Genomic DNA, 16,692 nt, shown 5'->3' with positions numbered 1-16,692 from the left:
TAAAATTAATAATGAGACTGAATTACTATTTATAAGTAATTTATATTAGAGTTAACAAATAAGTCATTGCAGGATTTATAGCAAATAACCTTGCAAGAAAAACACACTTGTGGGCCAAATACTGTTATCACTTACCAGCTCTTCCTGAAGTTGGGAAATGAGTTCATCCTTCTCTTTCAGCTGCAGCTTCAACACTGAACATTCCTCCTTCATTATATCCTATAAAAACATCAAAGAGACAGCATAATAGGCTTAGCCCTTTCACTTTGCTCTTGATAAGCAAAGTCAGCTTCACACAGTGGGAGATAATTGCATCTGACTAATGAAAGGGTAATTTCCTCTACAGTTTGACATTTTTCATAATATTCTAAGTTGCAAAATAGACTACTGCATCCCAAAACTATGATGCCACATATGATATACATACATGTGTTGTTGTTTTTTTTTGTTTTTTTTGTTTTTTTCTTCTGTCAGTCCTTTTCTTTGGGGATTCATTTGCCCATTTGTTGCCGAAGACAGAAACATAAGGAGTCATCCTAAATTCTCCCTCCCATTGCCGTGTATACATATCAGTGGAATAAAACTACCTATACTCTAAGAGAGATATTTCACCATTTGTTCCCCTGCTGTAATTAAATATTAGTTCCCAAACCAATGGCCATGTTATAGTCTTTATCTTTAATGACATTAATATAATACTTAGCTCTTTCACTGGAGATCTGTGGGCACTTAATCTTCATACTCTGCATGTGCGTGCCACAGCTATGGCTTATCTTACCCTGTGCTGGTAGCTCTCAGATGCAAATAATTAATTTAGACCTGTCTTCCAAGCTTCAACCCAGGAATAGAACTACTCATGGAGCATACACTCAGCACTGTCCTATAGACATTTAAACTCAACCTTCATCTCAACAACCTTTGCCAGCCCCAAAGCTTCACTTCTACATACTTATTTCTCAAAATATCTTTTTTTTTTAATTTTTTTTTTCTATTTTGTTCAGATAGAGTGGGAGAGAGAGAGAGAGAGGTAAACATCAACGTGAAAGGGACACATCGAGTGGTTGGCACCCTCACAACCCAACCAGGACCGGGGACAAACCGCAACCAAGGTACATGCCCTTAGCGGGAAACGAACCCAGGTCTCCCTGGACCGCAGGCCGAAGCTCCAACCGCTGAGCCAAACCGGCCAGGGCAATACCTATTTTTTTTTAAATAACCAGGAAATCATCCTACACCCTCAGCTCTTATTTACTAGGAACTAAATCTGGTACTAAACTCTTTTTTTTCCTTAATTATTGAATTTATTGGGGTGACCTTAATACAATTATATAGGTTTCAGGTGTACAATTCTTTAACACATCATCTATATATTGTATTGTGTGTTCACCACCCTGAATCAAGTCTCCTTCCATCACCATTTATCCCCCCTTTACCCTCTTCTACTTCCTCCCACTCACCTTCCCTCTGGTGATCACTTTTGTCTGTGTCTAGGAGTTGTTTCTTTGCTCAATCCCCTCACCGTTTTAACACAGACTCCCAATACCCCTCCCTTCTGACAGGTACCAAACTCTTTGATCTCTTATTTCTTGATATTTCTTGGACTCACTCTTCTCTATTACTCATTAACTTTTTGTAGATACTCATTGCTTCTTACCTGACTTACTGCATTACATCTCTAAACTAGTTTTCTATCACTTTCCCTATCTACTAGAAAGATTTTCCTAAGTGGGAATTAATTATATCACATCTTAACTTAACAGTTAATCACTTCCTCTTTCAGAAGGGAAAAAAAAAAGTCCAAACTCTTCAGCATAGCATCTAGTGTCTCGTCTGCTATTCTTATATGTGGAGTGTCAACGCTTTTCATTTCCAACTCTCTTACCACTTTTGCTCACCTACAAAACAGAAATGCAACGATGTTGTTTCATAGCTCCTTACCTTACACATGCGCACCTCTGGGGTACATTTATCCACCTACTGCAACCCTTCACCCCCACAAATTTCTCTTGCTGTCAGAGGCATCTCAGGCATCACTGCTCATTCCAGGGGGGGAGGGGAGGGGGCTGGCTGAGGTATGTAGCCCTAGAGGGTGAGCACGTGCTTCGTGCTGTCTAAATCACACCTCATTTCCTACAATACTAGTACTTCAAGTATTATTTGCTTGCTCTGGAGCCTCCCTGGACTAGCCCCCCCGCCCACACACACACACACTTGAGTGGCTAGACTACAGGCATACCTCATTTTTAGTCCACTCCACTTTATTGCACGTGTCACATACAGATGGTGTGTTTCTTACAAAATGAAGGTTAAGACTCTCCACCAGCAAAAAGATTACAATTTTTTATATTTCAATATTCACTTCATTGCAGCGGCCTGGAACCAAACCTGCAGTATCTCAGAGGTATGCCTTTATTTCATTCACATACCATTTGCAGCAAATGTTGTAACTGACACATGTAAAATGCTCAAATCCACCTTTTCTTTCCATAAAAATGATCAAATAAACAGCATAAACATTAGGAGAAATCTCACTTTTTCTCAATTTCTTAACCTTATCCGAACAGGAGGGAGGGGATAAAAGCTACCCAAGAAGAATCTCTTGTTGCCCTGGCCGGTTTGGCTTAGTGGTTGGAATGTGATCCTCAGAACAGAGAGTCCCGGGTTTGGTTCCCACTAAGGGTAGGTACCTCATTTGCAGTTTGTCCATGGCCCCAGTTGGGGTCCTGTGGGTGGCAACCACTCTGTGTCTTTCTCACTTTGATGTTTCTCTCTCTTCCTCCCTCTCTCCCTCCCACCCTATCTCAAGATAAAAGCAAAAATGTCCTCAGGTGAGGATAAAAACAAACAAACAAACAAAAAGAATCCCTTGTTGGGGGAGAGTGGGTAGCTTTTATCACCTCCCGCCTGTTCAGCCATTGGTGGGTCAAAATCTCACAAGAACTAGACCTCAGCTATTGTTACTCTATTTACTGTCTCAGATCACCCAGAGATGAGCCTGATTTTAGCTGAGGCAGACCCCTAAACTAAAGGCACTAATAGCTAGAGACAGTCAGCTAACCACAGGACTTGCAGCTGGATGGTGAGTCCTTTACTAAAAGGGGATCTGAACCTCAGCCTGTATCTACTACAATTGATTTTTGTTGATCAGACATCAAAAATATATATTAAAAATTTTTTTTATCTTTACTGATTTTTATTTTTATTTTTTTCAGAATAAAATGTTTTTATTTTGTCTTATTTTCATTAATATCCATTTTATTTCATTTCATTTTATTTTATTTTTGTTACAGATGTTGCTCCTTTTTTACCCCATTGACACCCTCCTCCCTATCCCCCCACCGTCGCCCCATCCCCGGCTTTGTTGTCCATGTCCATTGGTTATGCATGCATGCATATAAGTTCTGTGGTTTATCTCTTCCCACCCCCACCCCACCCCCTCTTCTGAGGGATGTCAGTCTGTGTCCTACTACCATGTTTCTGGGTCTACTGTATTCCTCAGACTGTTCTGTTCATTATATTTCGTATATAAGTGAGATCATGTGGTATTTGTCTTTTTCTGCTTGGCTTATGTCACTTAGGATAATACTTCCATGTTGTCTCAAAGGATAAAAGATCTTTCTTTCTTACAGCTGCATAGTACTCCATTGTATATAAGTACCATTGCTTTTTATCCATTCGTCTACTGATGGACACTTGGGCTGTTTCCAGATCTTAGCTATTGTAAATAGTGCTGCTATGAACATGGGGGTACATATATTCTTCCTGATTGGTGTTTCAGGCTTCTTAGGGTATATTCCTAGAAGCGAGACCACTGGGTCAAATGGAAGTTCAATTTTTAAATTTTTGAGGTAACACCATATTGTTTTCAATAGTGGCTACATAAGTCTGCATTCCCACCAGCAGTGTGCTAGAGTCCCCTATTCTCTACACCCTTGCCAACACTTGTTGTTTGATGATTTGTTGATGGCGGCCATTCTGACAGGTGTGAGGTGATACCTCATTGTTGTTTTAATTTGCATTTCTCTGATGATTAGTGTTGTTGAGCATTTCTTCATATGTCTCTTGGCCATTTGTATGTCCTGTTTGGAGAGGTGTCTATTCAGCTCCTCTGCCCATTTTTTAATTGGGTTCTTGGTCTTCCTTTTGTTGAGTTGTATGAGTATATATTTTGGAAATTAACCCCTTATCTGATGTATCATTGGCAATGATGTTCTCCAATACTATGGGTTGCCTTTCCATTTTGATGGCTGTTTCTTTTGCTGTGCAGAAGCTTTTGAGTTTGATGTAGTCCCATGTGTTCATTTCCTCCTTTATTTCTGTTGCCTTAGGTGATGTATCAGTGAACATTCTGTTGTGTATGATGTCTGAAATTTTGATGCCTACATTTTCTTCTAGAATTTTTATGGATTCACGAGTCACATTTAAGTCTTTTATCCATTTTGAGTTTATTTTTGTGTATGGTGTAAGTTGATGGTCTAGTTTCATTATTTTGCATGTAGCTGTCCAATTTTCTCAACACCATTAATTAAAGAAGGTATCTTTACTCCACTGTATGCTCTTGCCACCTTTGTCAAATATTAATTGAGCATATTGCCTTGGGTCTATTTCTGGGTTCTCAGTTCTGTTCCACTGGTCTATATGCCTGTTTCCTTTGCCAGTATCAGGCTGTTTTGATTACAGTCACTTTGTAGTATAACCTGATATCTAGTATTGTGATCCCACATAGTTTGTCCTTCTTTTTCAAAATTGCTGTGGCTATTCGGGGACTTTTTTGGTTCCATATGAACTTTTGAAGTATTTGTTCTAGTTCTGTGAAATATGTCATTGTTATTTTGATGGGGATTGCACTGAATCTATAGATTGCTTTGCGTAGTATGGACATTTTAATGATGTTAATTCTTCCAATCCATGAACAAGGCATGTGTTTCCACTTTTTAATATCTTCCTCTATTTCTTTTTTCAATGTCCTGTAGTTTTCTGCAAATTGGTCCTTTATTTCTTTGGTTACGTTTATTCCTAGGTATCTTTTTTTTTTTGCCCCAATGGAAAATGGGATTTTTTTTCAGTTTCCCTTTCTGTGAGTTTGTCATTGGTGTATAAGAATGCCGTCAATTTCTTGACATTAATTTTGTATCCTGCTACTTTGCCAAATTCATTTATTAAGTCTAGTAGATTTTTGATGGAGTCTTTAGGGTTTTCTACGTATAATATCATGTCATCTGCAAATAATGACAGTTTCAATTTCTGTTTTCCAGTTCGAATCCCTTTTATTTTTTCCTCATGTCTGATTGCTGTGGTTAAGACTTCCAGTACTATGTTAAATAAGAGTGGCGAAAGCGGACATCCCTGTCTTGTTCCTGTTCTTAATGGAAATGTTTTTAGTTTCTGCCCATTGAGTGTGATGTTGGCTGTAGGTCTTTCATATATTGTCTTTATTATATTGAGATATGATCCCTCTATTCCCACATTGCTGAGCATTTTCATCAGAAATGGATACTGGATTTTGTCAAATGCTTTTTCAGCATCTATTGATATGATCATGTGGTTTTTATTCTTTATTTTGTTTATGTGGTGTATCACATTTATTGATTTGCAAATATTGTAGCAGCCTTGCATCCCTTGGATGAATCCCAGTTGGTCATGGTGAATAATTTTTTTGATGTTTTGCTGGATCCGATTTGCTAGTATTTTGTTCAGAATTTTGGCTTCTATGTTCATCAGGGATATTGGCCTGTAATTTTCTTTCTTTATAGTGTCTTTTTCTGGTTTTGGAATTAGATTATGCTGGCCTTATAGAATGAGTTTGGAAGTCTTCCTTCTTCTTGAATTTTTTGAAATAGTTTGTGGAGAATGGGTATTAGTTTTTTGAATGTTTGGTAAAACTCCGCCGTGAAGCCATCTGGCCCTGGGCTTTTCTTTGCTGGGAGAGTTTTGATTTCCTCTTCAATTTCCTTAGTTGTTATTGGTCTGTTCAATTTTTCTATCTCTTCCCGGTCCAGTTTTGGGAGACTGTGTGTTTCAAGAAATTTGTCCATTTTGCTTAGATTGTCCAATCACAAAGGCATGGAACTAGAAATCAATTGCAACAAGAATATGCAAAGACATTTCAACACATGGAGGCTAAATAGCATGTTATTAAACAATGAATAGGTTACCAAGGAGATCAAGGAAGAAATTAAAACGGTCCTGGAAACCAATGAAAATGAACACACAACAACACAAAATCTATTAGATGCATCAAAAGCAGTTCTGAGGGGGAAGTTCATAGCACTACAGGCCTACCTCAAGAAACAAAAAAAAATTCTAATTGACTGTCTAACCTCACAACTTAAAGAATTAGAAAGCAAACAAAAAGAAAACCCCAGAGCAAGTAGAAGGAAGGAAATAGTAAAGATCAGAGCAGAAATAAATGACATAGAGACCAAAAAAAAAAAACAATTCAATGAAACAAAGAGCTGGTTTTTCGAATCGATAAACAAGATTGATCGACCCTTAGCTAGACTCACCAAGAAACAAAGAGAGAGAACCCAAATACACAAAATCAGAAATGAAAGAGGAGAAGTAACAACCGACACCACAGAAATACAAAAGATCGTTAGCAACTACTATGAACAACTATATGGCAACGAATTCAACAATATTTACTGATTTCTAGAGTGAGAGGAAGGGAGAGGGAGAGAGAGATAGAAATATAAATGAGAGAGAACACTGATTGGTCACCTCCTGCGTGCCCCCACAACCTGGTCATGTGCCCTGACCGGGAATCAAACCGGCAACCTCTTGGTGCATGTGTCGATGCTTAACCACTGAGCCACGCTGGTCGGGCAGTATCAACAATATTTTTGTATACACACTTACATTTTGTTATTTAATTAGTTTAAAATGAAATATTTATCTATATTTCGGCTAATAAGAATTGAAAGAAACACACTTCAAAAATAGGTTCACTCCATACAATTATGTGATTTCATTCCTGAGGAACTTTTTGAGAAGTTCAGAATCTCACAGCTTTACATCGGGTAGGTGCAAACTATCATTTGCATTTAATTATGGAATAACACATTAAATATTTATCATATGTCATCAGAAGCCATTTTTAAAAGCTTTATCTATGAATGACTTTACAAATAAATCTTAGTTACCTAGAGTTTTGTTTTCAGACATTATATTGTGGCAATATTCACAGAGGTATTCATTTAACACAAAAATGAAAGCCCTTGAGATGAAGGCTGACAGCAATATTCCCTCAATATTCTCACTGTATTTGCAAAATTCTAGGACATATATGGCAGGATAATGTACAGAGTTAGAAATCATATTGATGTGTAGATTTAACTGGATTGTAATATTCTTGGTTTTCAGAATCAAGGTATTCCAATAACATGAAGGCTAATGTAACCAATTTAACCTTCTGCTTATTTAAATACATATTATTCACAATTAGGAAAATATACACACTTAACAGATGATAGATAAGTTGATGTGTCTATTTTAACCCATTGTAATTTATAATTATTGAAAGTGTGTATTCATCTTGGGCGGATACCCTGTAGTAATTTAATAATTAAGACATCCTCTGTTTCATTGAAGGATAATTAATTTTTGGACTTAAATTCAATTCTATTTCTTCCTAATTCAATAATTACTCAAGAGTATTATGCTAAGTGAAATAAGCCAGATAGAGAAAGACAAGTATCACATGGTTTCACATGTATGTTGAATCTAATGAACAACATAAACTGACAGACAAAATAGATCCAGAGTCATGGAGGCAGGGAACAGACTGACAGATCTCAGAAGGAAGGCAGAGGCAGTGGGGAGAGATTAACCAAAGAACTTATATGCATATATGCATAGCCCATGGACACAGACAATAGTGCAATGAAGGCCTGGGGCAGGCGGCAGGAGCAGGGTGGCGGGGTTCAATGGGGGAAAAAGGGAGGCATCCATAACACTTTCAACAATAAAGATAAATTTAAAAAATATGGATGTCATAATATGGTTGATTGATGATAGCTACAAATCCTCTGCTATTATTCCTATTGAAAAATGGAGTCTAATCCCTCTATTTGGATCTGGGCTGGTCTTATTGACTTGCTTGACCAATAGAATACAGTGGAAATAACTGCATGACTTTCAGGGCTAAATCGGAAAAGACCTTTCGACTTCCATGACTGGTCTCTCAGGTTACTCCCTTGCAGAAAGAACCTAGCAGCAACAGTTCCACTGACAGCCTCACATGAGCTGCCAAAGGACAGCCAGTATCAGTGGCCAGCCATGAGAGTCAGTCACCTTGCACATCCAGCCTGTGGATCCTTCAGGTGACCAAAGCTCCCATCAGCATCTCACCATAACTGCCTGACGAGAACTATACCCACATTCCTGACTTACACAACTATAAACAGCCCTGGCTGGTTTGGCTCAGCAGTAAAGCATCGGCCCGCAGACCAATGAGCTGTGGGTTCGATTCCAGTCAAGGGCATGTACCTCGATTGTGATTTGTCCCTGGCCCTGGTTGGGGTCATGCAGGAGGCAGCCACTCGATGTGTCCCTTTCACATTGATGTGTCTCTCTCTCTTTTCCTCTCTCTGTCTTCCACTCTATCTGAACAAAAAATGGAAAATTGTCCTTGGGTGAGGATAAAAAAAGAAGAAAAACAAAACTATGAACAAAATAAAAGTATAGTTTTAAGCTACTAAGTTTTGAGATGATTTGTCATAAAGATTTCGGAACATATGGACATAGTTTAAATTATTATAATTAATGTAAACTGACTCATGATAGTTATATGAAATATATGCAGCTAATTTTTAAAATAAAATACTTTGTGATTTACTTTACAATTTTGATGATTTAAGTTAAGTTATATTTGGTGTAAATTTCAAGTAGCTCATTAGAGACATAAAAGGAATATTGATGTTCTCATTATATAAACCACTAGAGAATTGTAAGTACAAATATAAAAATTCCTTACAAATTTATCTTATTTGTGTTCTTTTATAAATTTAAAAAGTTAGAGCCAGATATCCATATATTTGGGTAATTTGTCCTGGAGCTGACTCCAGTCCCATATACTCTAAAATTTATTTTTGCCTGGAATTAGAATCATTTTATTGTTTAAGACCATGTAGAAACAGAAAGCAAGTGTCATGAAATTAAAGACAAGTAGAATCTTTAAATCATCTTAAAAATTATCATATGCTGAAATTAGAAATGCAGATTTAACAAAATCAAATAATTTCTAACTCACAAACCTCCACCTAGTTTCTCAGGTAAAATTATAAACATCATTCTTGGCTACAAGGTTACGAATACATGTCAAAATTGATATTGAGTCATCATGACTCTCTATTTATAGACTTTTGGTCATCTCCCTGGAGGGCTTTACTTTATGACTTACATAATGTTCTCTCATTTCACAAATGAAAAGGTCAAAGAATTAAAAAATAATGGAAACAGACAACTCTATCAGAGTAAACAATTACAGAATGTTATGAACAAGTGAGAAAATAGGAATATGGTAGAAGAAGATAGCAGGGCAGAGTTGAGAATACACACACAGGTTAATCACTGACCATATTCTGCAGCTCTATCTAAATAACGGACCTCATAATTATTATGTTAACTTAGCTTTAAAACAGTATGCTATCTGCAACCCCTGGGCAGCTAGTGAAATAAAGCAATGCAGGCATATATTCATCTAAATAGGACCAGGAACAGGACCATAAGGAGAACTGCTTTTCGAAAACTGAAAACAAGGTCAATAACAACAGTACCCCAATTCATTATTATTTAGTATAAAACAACTGAAAAATAAATAAAGCATTTCAATATCAGTAATTGTTATGTGATGCTATACAAATTAGAAGTATTAAATTTTCAAAAAAGGATTCTAGATTTGACTATACACTCAAGAGATGAATTATCATTCCAGTGATTTACAAGTATCTTTTTTCCCTAAATGTTCCTTTCATAAAAATAAAAAAGGCATAATTGACGTTCAAAATGTGTTCAAAGTGAGAAATTTAGAAATTAAATATCTTAGAAATTTATTTTTTTGCATATAAATCAAATTTAAAAACATGGCATTATCCCTTGACAAAGAGTTATATTGGCTATGTTCTTCAAGCAATTAAATACAAGACTGGACCTCAGCATATTTTTTAATAGCAAGTATTATTCTTAGAAAATCTTAAGACTTCTTACTGATTTCCATCACTCAAAAGATAATGACAAAAATGCCTTATATTTGTATCAGGGTTAATTTATAAAACATCGGTGTACAAAATTTACTTTTTCTATCAGAATCTTTCTTGACCCATTATTGAACAAAATGATATAGTTCTAGGATAAGTAGGGCTGTAGGTATAAAAATGAAGCAGAGATGACAATTGTAGCAAAAGTTGAATAAAAGCAAACCATTAATAATATTAAAATGCTTGTGTTCATTTTTCAATGTATTCCTACAATTTGGCGGGGGGGGGGGTAGTTAAAAACATCAGCTGATACTGAGAAATTTGCTAAGATGTTGAAAACAGTCCCATGAGACCATGGGTTTGTCATTACATGTTATCAGAATCCTCTTAGATTCACTTTCTTCCATAAGAAAAAAAGTGTGCTGTATAACTCTTCTAATATAACATATTCCATCTTATTTTTTTCTGTACAGTAAGTAAACAGCACATTAACCTAAGTCAAAATCTTATAAAAATATTTACTCAGTAAGAAGAAAGACGGTGGTGGGCAGGACTGGAGGAAGGGTGAGTGTGTGAGACAGTGAGCGAGTGTGTGAGAGAGTGTGAGTGGACGTGAAGGTGGACAACCAAACCTGAGCAGTGCAGAGCCGTGGAGCAGAAGGTTCCTGTGCTGTGGACAGGAGCAGCCGGCTACCATGGTAAGCGGCCCTTCAGGGTGCTTCTCCCTGCACCGCGGGGAGGTCCCACCATTTTGGAATATCCTGGGTCTTCCCTGGGAGGAGGCAGTGGAAGTGGGTAGGGCCCAGCAATGTGAGCCCACCAGAGAACCTGACACCATTGGACCAGTGTACACTCTGTGGCAACACAGACCTGTGCACAGTAGTGGAGCTCCCAAGGTACAGGTCACAGAAGCCTCAGACAGCCCGGAGCCCAGCACCATCCCCCATATTAGCAGTCCAATCAGAGTTGAGATACACCCCCAGCAACAGAGGCTGGGGAGCAGACATCCATCCCCAGCCAACAGAAGCACAGACTAGCAGCTGAGACCCATCCCCAAAAACTACAACAAAAACTAAGCAAGTGTTGAGCCCCACAAGGCAGCAGCACTCCCCAGCTGCCAGCTGCAGGACCTGGGGCTTCACAGAGGCCTGTGAAGTCCAGGAGCTCACAAGTGCAGTGGGAAGCCAGAGCCCGAGAGACTGGTCCAATCCAGCTGCCTGCCTGCAGGACCTGCAGGGAGTGGGGCACCAAAGAGGCCTGTGTGACCCAGCTGGGACTGTGCCATCCAGTTACCTATGATACCTACTGGGTGCTGAAGCATCAGAAAGGCCTGTGTGACCCAGCAGAGACTGTGCAATATAGTTACCCCAAGGATTTCTGGGGTGCTGCAGCAACAGAGAGGCCTGTGTGACCCAGCAGGGACTGCACATTCTAGTTACCCGCAGGGCCTGTGGAGTGCTGAAGCACCAGAGAAGCCTGTACAACCCAGCAGGGACTGTGCCATCCAATTACCCACAGGACCTGCTGGGTGCTGAAGCACCAGAGAGGCCTGCGCGACTCAGCTGCACACAAGATAGGCATCGAAGATGTGAAAAATGGAGGCGGAGTGAATAGAAACTACACAGACAATCTCCCAGGACCAAACTGGAATTGCAACTAAAATAAAGACAGATCCTTAGAAAAAAGCAACAGAAAAGCAGCAGGACAGGACCATATAACCAGGGACACTGGTAGGATCTGTGGAGGCACGAGATGGTGGTGGACTGGGAGCCCACAAACAGCAGCAGTCTTAGCTGTGAGCAGCTCCCTTGGAGAATAAAGACCAAGCCCGCTCCACAGTGTAGAGAGCCAGGACAATGCTAAAATAGCCATAGCCACTCACCTGGGGGCTATGGCACAGAAAGGGCTGGCTGCGCTGTGGGGATACCTAAAATTTGGAGGGTACTCAGAGTTTTTGCCGATTTGCGGCCACAAAGGACAATGGCCACTGTGCTCCTTCCCAGAGCTGTGGGAAAAAAAGAGCAGCACCCCCACCTCAGAGATTCAACCTTTCCCAGGTGAGGCAAAGAAATGTAAATTGAGGCTCATTAATAACCAGCATCTATCCCACCCTCTGGAAATCCTCTTATGCAAAACACCAGGGCTACATTCCAAGGCACTGAGTAACTAAGACTAATAGCCACCAGAAAAAGCTAGAGACTAACTGAACCTTTCCTGGGCTTGCAAATCTACCCAAGAAAGTAAGACTTGACAGTAGTGTTTAATGTGCACCCACCCAGGCTCATCTGAACCCAGCAGAGGAAGCCACAAACAGCAGAACAACAACACCCCCCTGGGAAAATTTGGCAAGCTCTATAACCCACTGAGATAGCCAAAATGGTGAAACAAACAAACAAACAAAAAAAATCCCTAATGAAAGAACAAGAGAACTCTATCGAAGATGAGATCAATGAAATGCAGCTAAGCAATTTATCAGAGGTAGAGTTCAGAGCCATGATCTTGAGGAAGGTCAACAGCATGAGAAAGGACATCAGCACCATGAGTAAATATATACAAATATTGAAAACCAACCAGGTGGAAATGAAGAATGACATAGCAGAAATTAAGAACACATTGGAAGGACTAAACAGCAGAGTAGAGGAAGCTGAGGACCAGATCAATGAATTTGAAGACAGGGTAGAAAAAATCACCCAATCAGAAAACCAAAAGGAAAAAAAAAAAACAACACTTAAAAAACAGGATGACAGCTTAAGAGAACTGTGGGACAACTGGAAACGTAATAACATTTGCATCATAGGAGTCCCTGAAGAGGAAGAAAATGGGCAAAGGTTAGAGAATATACTTGAATAAACAATGACAAAAAAATTTCCTAACTTGGTGAAGGAAGAAGGCATTCAAGTTCAAGAAGCACAGAGATCCCCAAGTAAGAAGAACCCAAACAGGCCCACACCAAGACACATAGGAATTAAAATGCCAAAAATTAAAGACAAAGAGAGAATCCTAAAGGCAGCAAGAGCTAAGCAACAGGTTACCTACAAAGGAAACCCCATAAGGTTTTCAGATGACTTCTCAACAGAAACACTACAGGCCAGAAGGGAGTGGTATGAGGTAATCAAACTAATAAAAAACAAGGATATGAATCCAAGACTACTCTATCCAGCAAGGCTATCGTTCAAAATAGAAGGTCAAATAAAGAGCTTTCCAGACCAAAAAAAAAAAAAAAAAAAAGGCTAAGGGAATATATTAACACCAAACCAGTACTACAAGATATGCTGAAAGGACTGCTGCAATTAGTAGAAGAAATAGGAAAAAAAAAAAAATAGAACCACACTAAACAAAAATGGCAATAAATAAATACATATCAATTATCACCTTAAATGTGAATAGTTTGAATGTTCCGATAAAAAGACACAGAGTAGCTGACTGGATAAGAAAGCATGACTCACATATATGTTGTTTATAAGAGACCCACCTCACAACAAGACTCACATAAGTTGAAAGTGAAGGGATGGAGAAAAATCTTTCAAGCAAACAAAAAGAAAAAAAAAGCTGGGGTAGCAATACTCATATCTGATAAAATAGATTTCAAAATGAAGGCCATAACTAAAGACAAAGAAGGGCACTACATAATATTCAAAAGATCTATCCAAAAGGAAGATATAACCTTGGTAAATTTATATGCACCAATTTAGGAGCACCAACATATATTAAAATCTTTTGGAGGACTTCAAAGGAGAAATAGACAGCAATACAATCATAGCAGGGGACTTCAATACCCTGCTGACATCACTGGATACATCTTCTAGACAAAAAATTAACAAGGAAACACAGACTCTAAATGAAGCGCTAGATCAAATGGATTTAATAGATATCTACAGAAAATTACACCCCAAAACTGCAGAATTCACATTTTTCTCAAGAGCACATGGGACATGCTCAAAAATAGACCACATGTTAGGGCACAAACTAAGTTTCCACAAGTTCAAGAAGATTGAAATCATATCAAGCATCTTCTCAGATCACAATGGCATACAACTAGAAATCAATTGCAACAAGCACATGCAAAAACACTTGAACACATGCAGGCTAAATAGCATGTTATTGAACAATGAATGGATTATTATGGAGATCAAAGAACAAATTAAAAACTTCCTGGAAAACAATGAAAACGAATATACAACAACACAATATCTATGGGATGCAGCAAAAGCAGTTTTGAGAGGGAAGTTCATAGAACTCCAGGCCTACCTCAAGAAGCAAGAAAAATTTCTAATAGACTATCCCACCTCACAACTTAAAGAACTAGAAAGCAAACAGAAAGAAAACCCCAGAGCAAGTAGAAGGAATGAAATAGTAAAGATCAGAGCAGAAATCAATGACAAGGAGACCAAAAAAACAATTCAAAGGATTAATGAAACAAGGAGCTGGTTCTTTCAAAAGATAAATAAGATTAATGGACCATTAGCTAGACTCACCAAGAAACAAAGAGAGAGAACTAAAATACACAAAATCAGAAATGAAAGAGGAGAAATAAAACAAAAGCCCAGGCCCAGATGGCTTCACGGGGGAATTTTACTGAACAGTCAAAGAAGAACTAATACCTATTCTCCTCAAACTATTTTAAAAAATTCAAGAAGAAGAAAGACGTCCCAACTTGTTTTATGTGGCCAGCATAATTCTAATTCCAAAATTTAAAAAAAAAGACACTACAAAGAAAGAAAACTACAGGCCAATATCACTCATGAACATAGACGCCAAAATCCTGAACAAAATACTAGCAAATCGGATCCAGCAATACATCAAAAAAATTATTCACCATGACCAAGTGGGATTCATCCCAGGGATGCAAGCCAGGTACAATATTCACAAATCAATAAATGTGATACGCCACATAAACAAAATGAAAGATAAAAATCATATGATTGTATTAATAGATGCTGAAAAAACATTCCACAAAATCCAGCACCCATTTCTGATAAAAATGCTCGGCAATCGGGAAATAGAGGGATCATTTCACAACATAATAAAGGCCATATATGAAAGACCTACAGCCAACATCACACTCAATGGGCAAAAACTAAAAGCACTTCCTTTAAGAACAGGAACAAGACAAGGATGCCCACTTTCACCACTCTTATTTAACATAGTACTGGAAGTCTTAGCCACAGCAAACAGACAGGGAAAAAAAAAAGGTATCCAAATTGGAAAGGAGGAAGTGAAATTGTCATTATTCGCAGATGACATGATACTATACATAGAAAACCCCAAAGAATCCATCAAAAATCTACTAGACTTAATAAATGAATTTGGCAAAGTAGCAGGATACAAAGTTAACATCAAGAAATTAATGGCATTCTTATACACCAATGATGAACTTACAGAAAGAGAAACTGAAAAAACAATCCCATTTACCATTGCGGCAAAAAAATTAAGATACCTAGAAATAAACTTAACCAAAGAAATAAAGGACCTGTTTGCAGAAAACTACAGGTCATTGAAAAAAAAAAAAATAGAGGAAGATATAAAAAAGTGGAAGCACATACCTCGTTCATGGATTGGAAGTATTAACATCATTAAAATGTCCTTACTACCCAAAGCAATCTATAGATTCAATGCAATCCCCACCAAAACCAACAGCATACTTCACAGAATTAGAACAAATGCTTCCGAAGTTCATATGGAACCAAGAAAGACCTCACATAGCCACAGCAATCTTGAAAAAGAAGAACAAAGTTGGAGGGATCACATTACCAGATTTCAGGTTATACAACAAAGCCACTATAATCAAAACAGCCTGGTATTGACACAAGGACAGGCATATATACCAGTGGAACAGAATAGAGAATCAAGAAATGGACCCAAGGCAATATGCTCAACTAATATTTGACAAAGGTGGCAAGAGCATACAGTGGAGTAAAGACAGCCTTTTTAATAAGTGGTGTTGGGACAATTGGACAGCTACATGCAAAAAAATGAAACTAGACCATTAACTTACACCATACACAAGAGTAAACTCAAAATGGATAAAAGACTTAAATGTGACTCATGAATCCATAAAACTCCTAGATGAAACTGTAGGCAACAAAATTTCAGACATCATACACAGCAGAATTTTCACTGATACATCACCTAAAGCAATAGAAACAAAGGAGAAAATGAACACATAGGACTTGATAAAACTGAAAAGCTTCTGCACAGCAAAAGATACAATCATCAAAATGGAAAGGCAACCCACTGTATGAGAGAGCATCATTGTCAATGATATATCAGATAAGGGGTTAATTTCTAATATATATAGAGTGCTCATACAACTCAACAAAATGAAAACAGAGATCCTAATTAAAAAATGGGCAGAGAAACTAAATAGACACCTCTCCAAACAGGATATACAAATGGCTAAGAGACATGTGAATAAATGCTCAACATCACTAATCATCAGAGAGTAACAAATTAAAACAACGATGAGGTATCACCTCACACCTGTCAGAATGGCCAC

At 38.1% G+C, this 16,692-nt stretch overlaps 1 protein-coding gene across 2 annotated transcripts in view; it reads right to left on the bottom strand.

Annotated features, from left to right (window-relative positions):
* The window catches only part of CCSER1 (coiled-coil serine rich protein 1), a 723,258-nt gene that overhangs the window by 92,834 nt on the left and 613,732 nt on the right, over positions 1-16,692 (bottom strand). For both annotated transcript variants that reach the window (XM_036243021.1, XM_036243030.1), the window contains exon 8: positions 136-219. In XM_036243021.1, coding sequence (XP_036098914.1) covers positions 136-219 — 84 coding nt within the window. The remainder of the gene's footprint in view (positions 1-135; positions 220-16,692) is intronic.

The sequence above is a fragment of the Molossus molossus genome, unplaced genomic scaffold, assembly GCF_014108415.1.
Source record: "Molossus molossus isolate mMolMol1 unplaced genomic scaffold, mMolMol1.p scaffold_m16_p_1, whole genome shotgun sequence".
Taxonomy (NCBI): Eukaryota; Metazoa; Chordata; class Mammalia; order Chiroptera; family Molossidae; genus Molossus; species Molossus molossus.
This window is presented reverse-complemented; position numbering and strand designations above follow the sequence as displayed.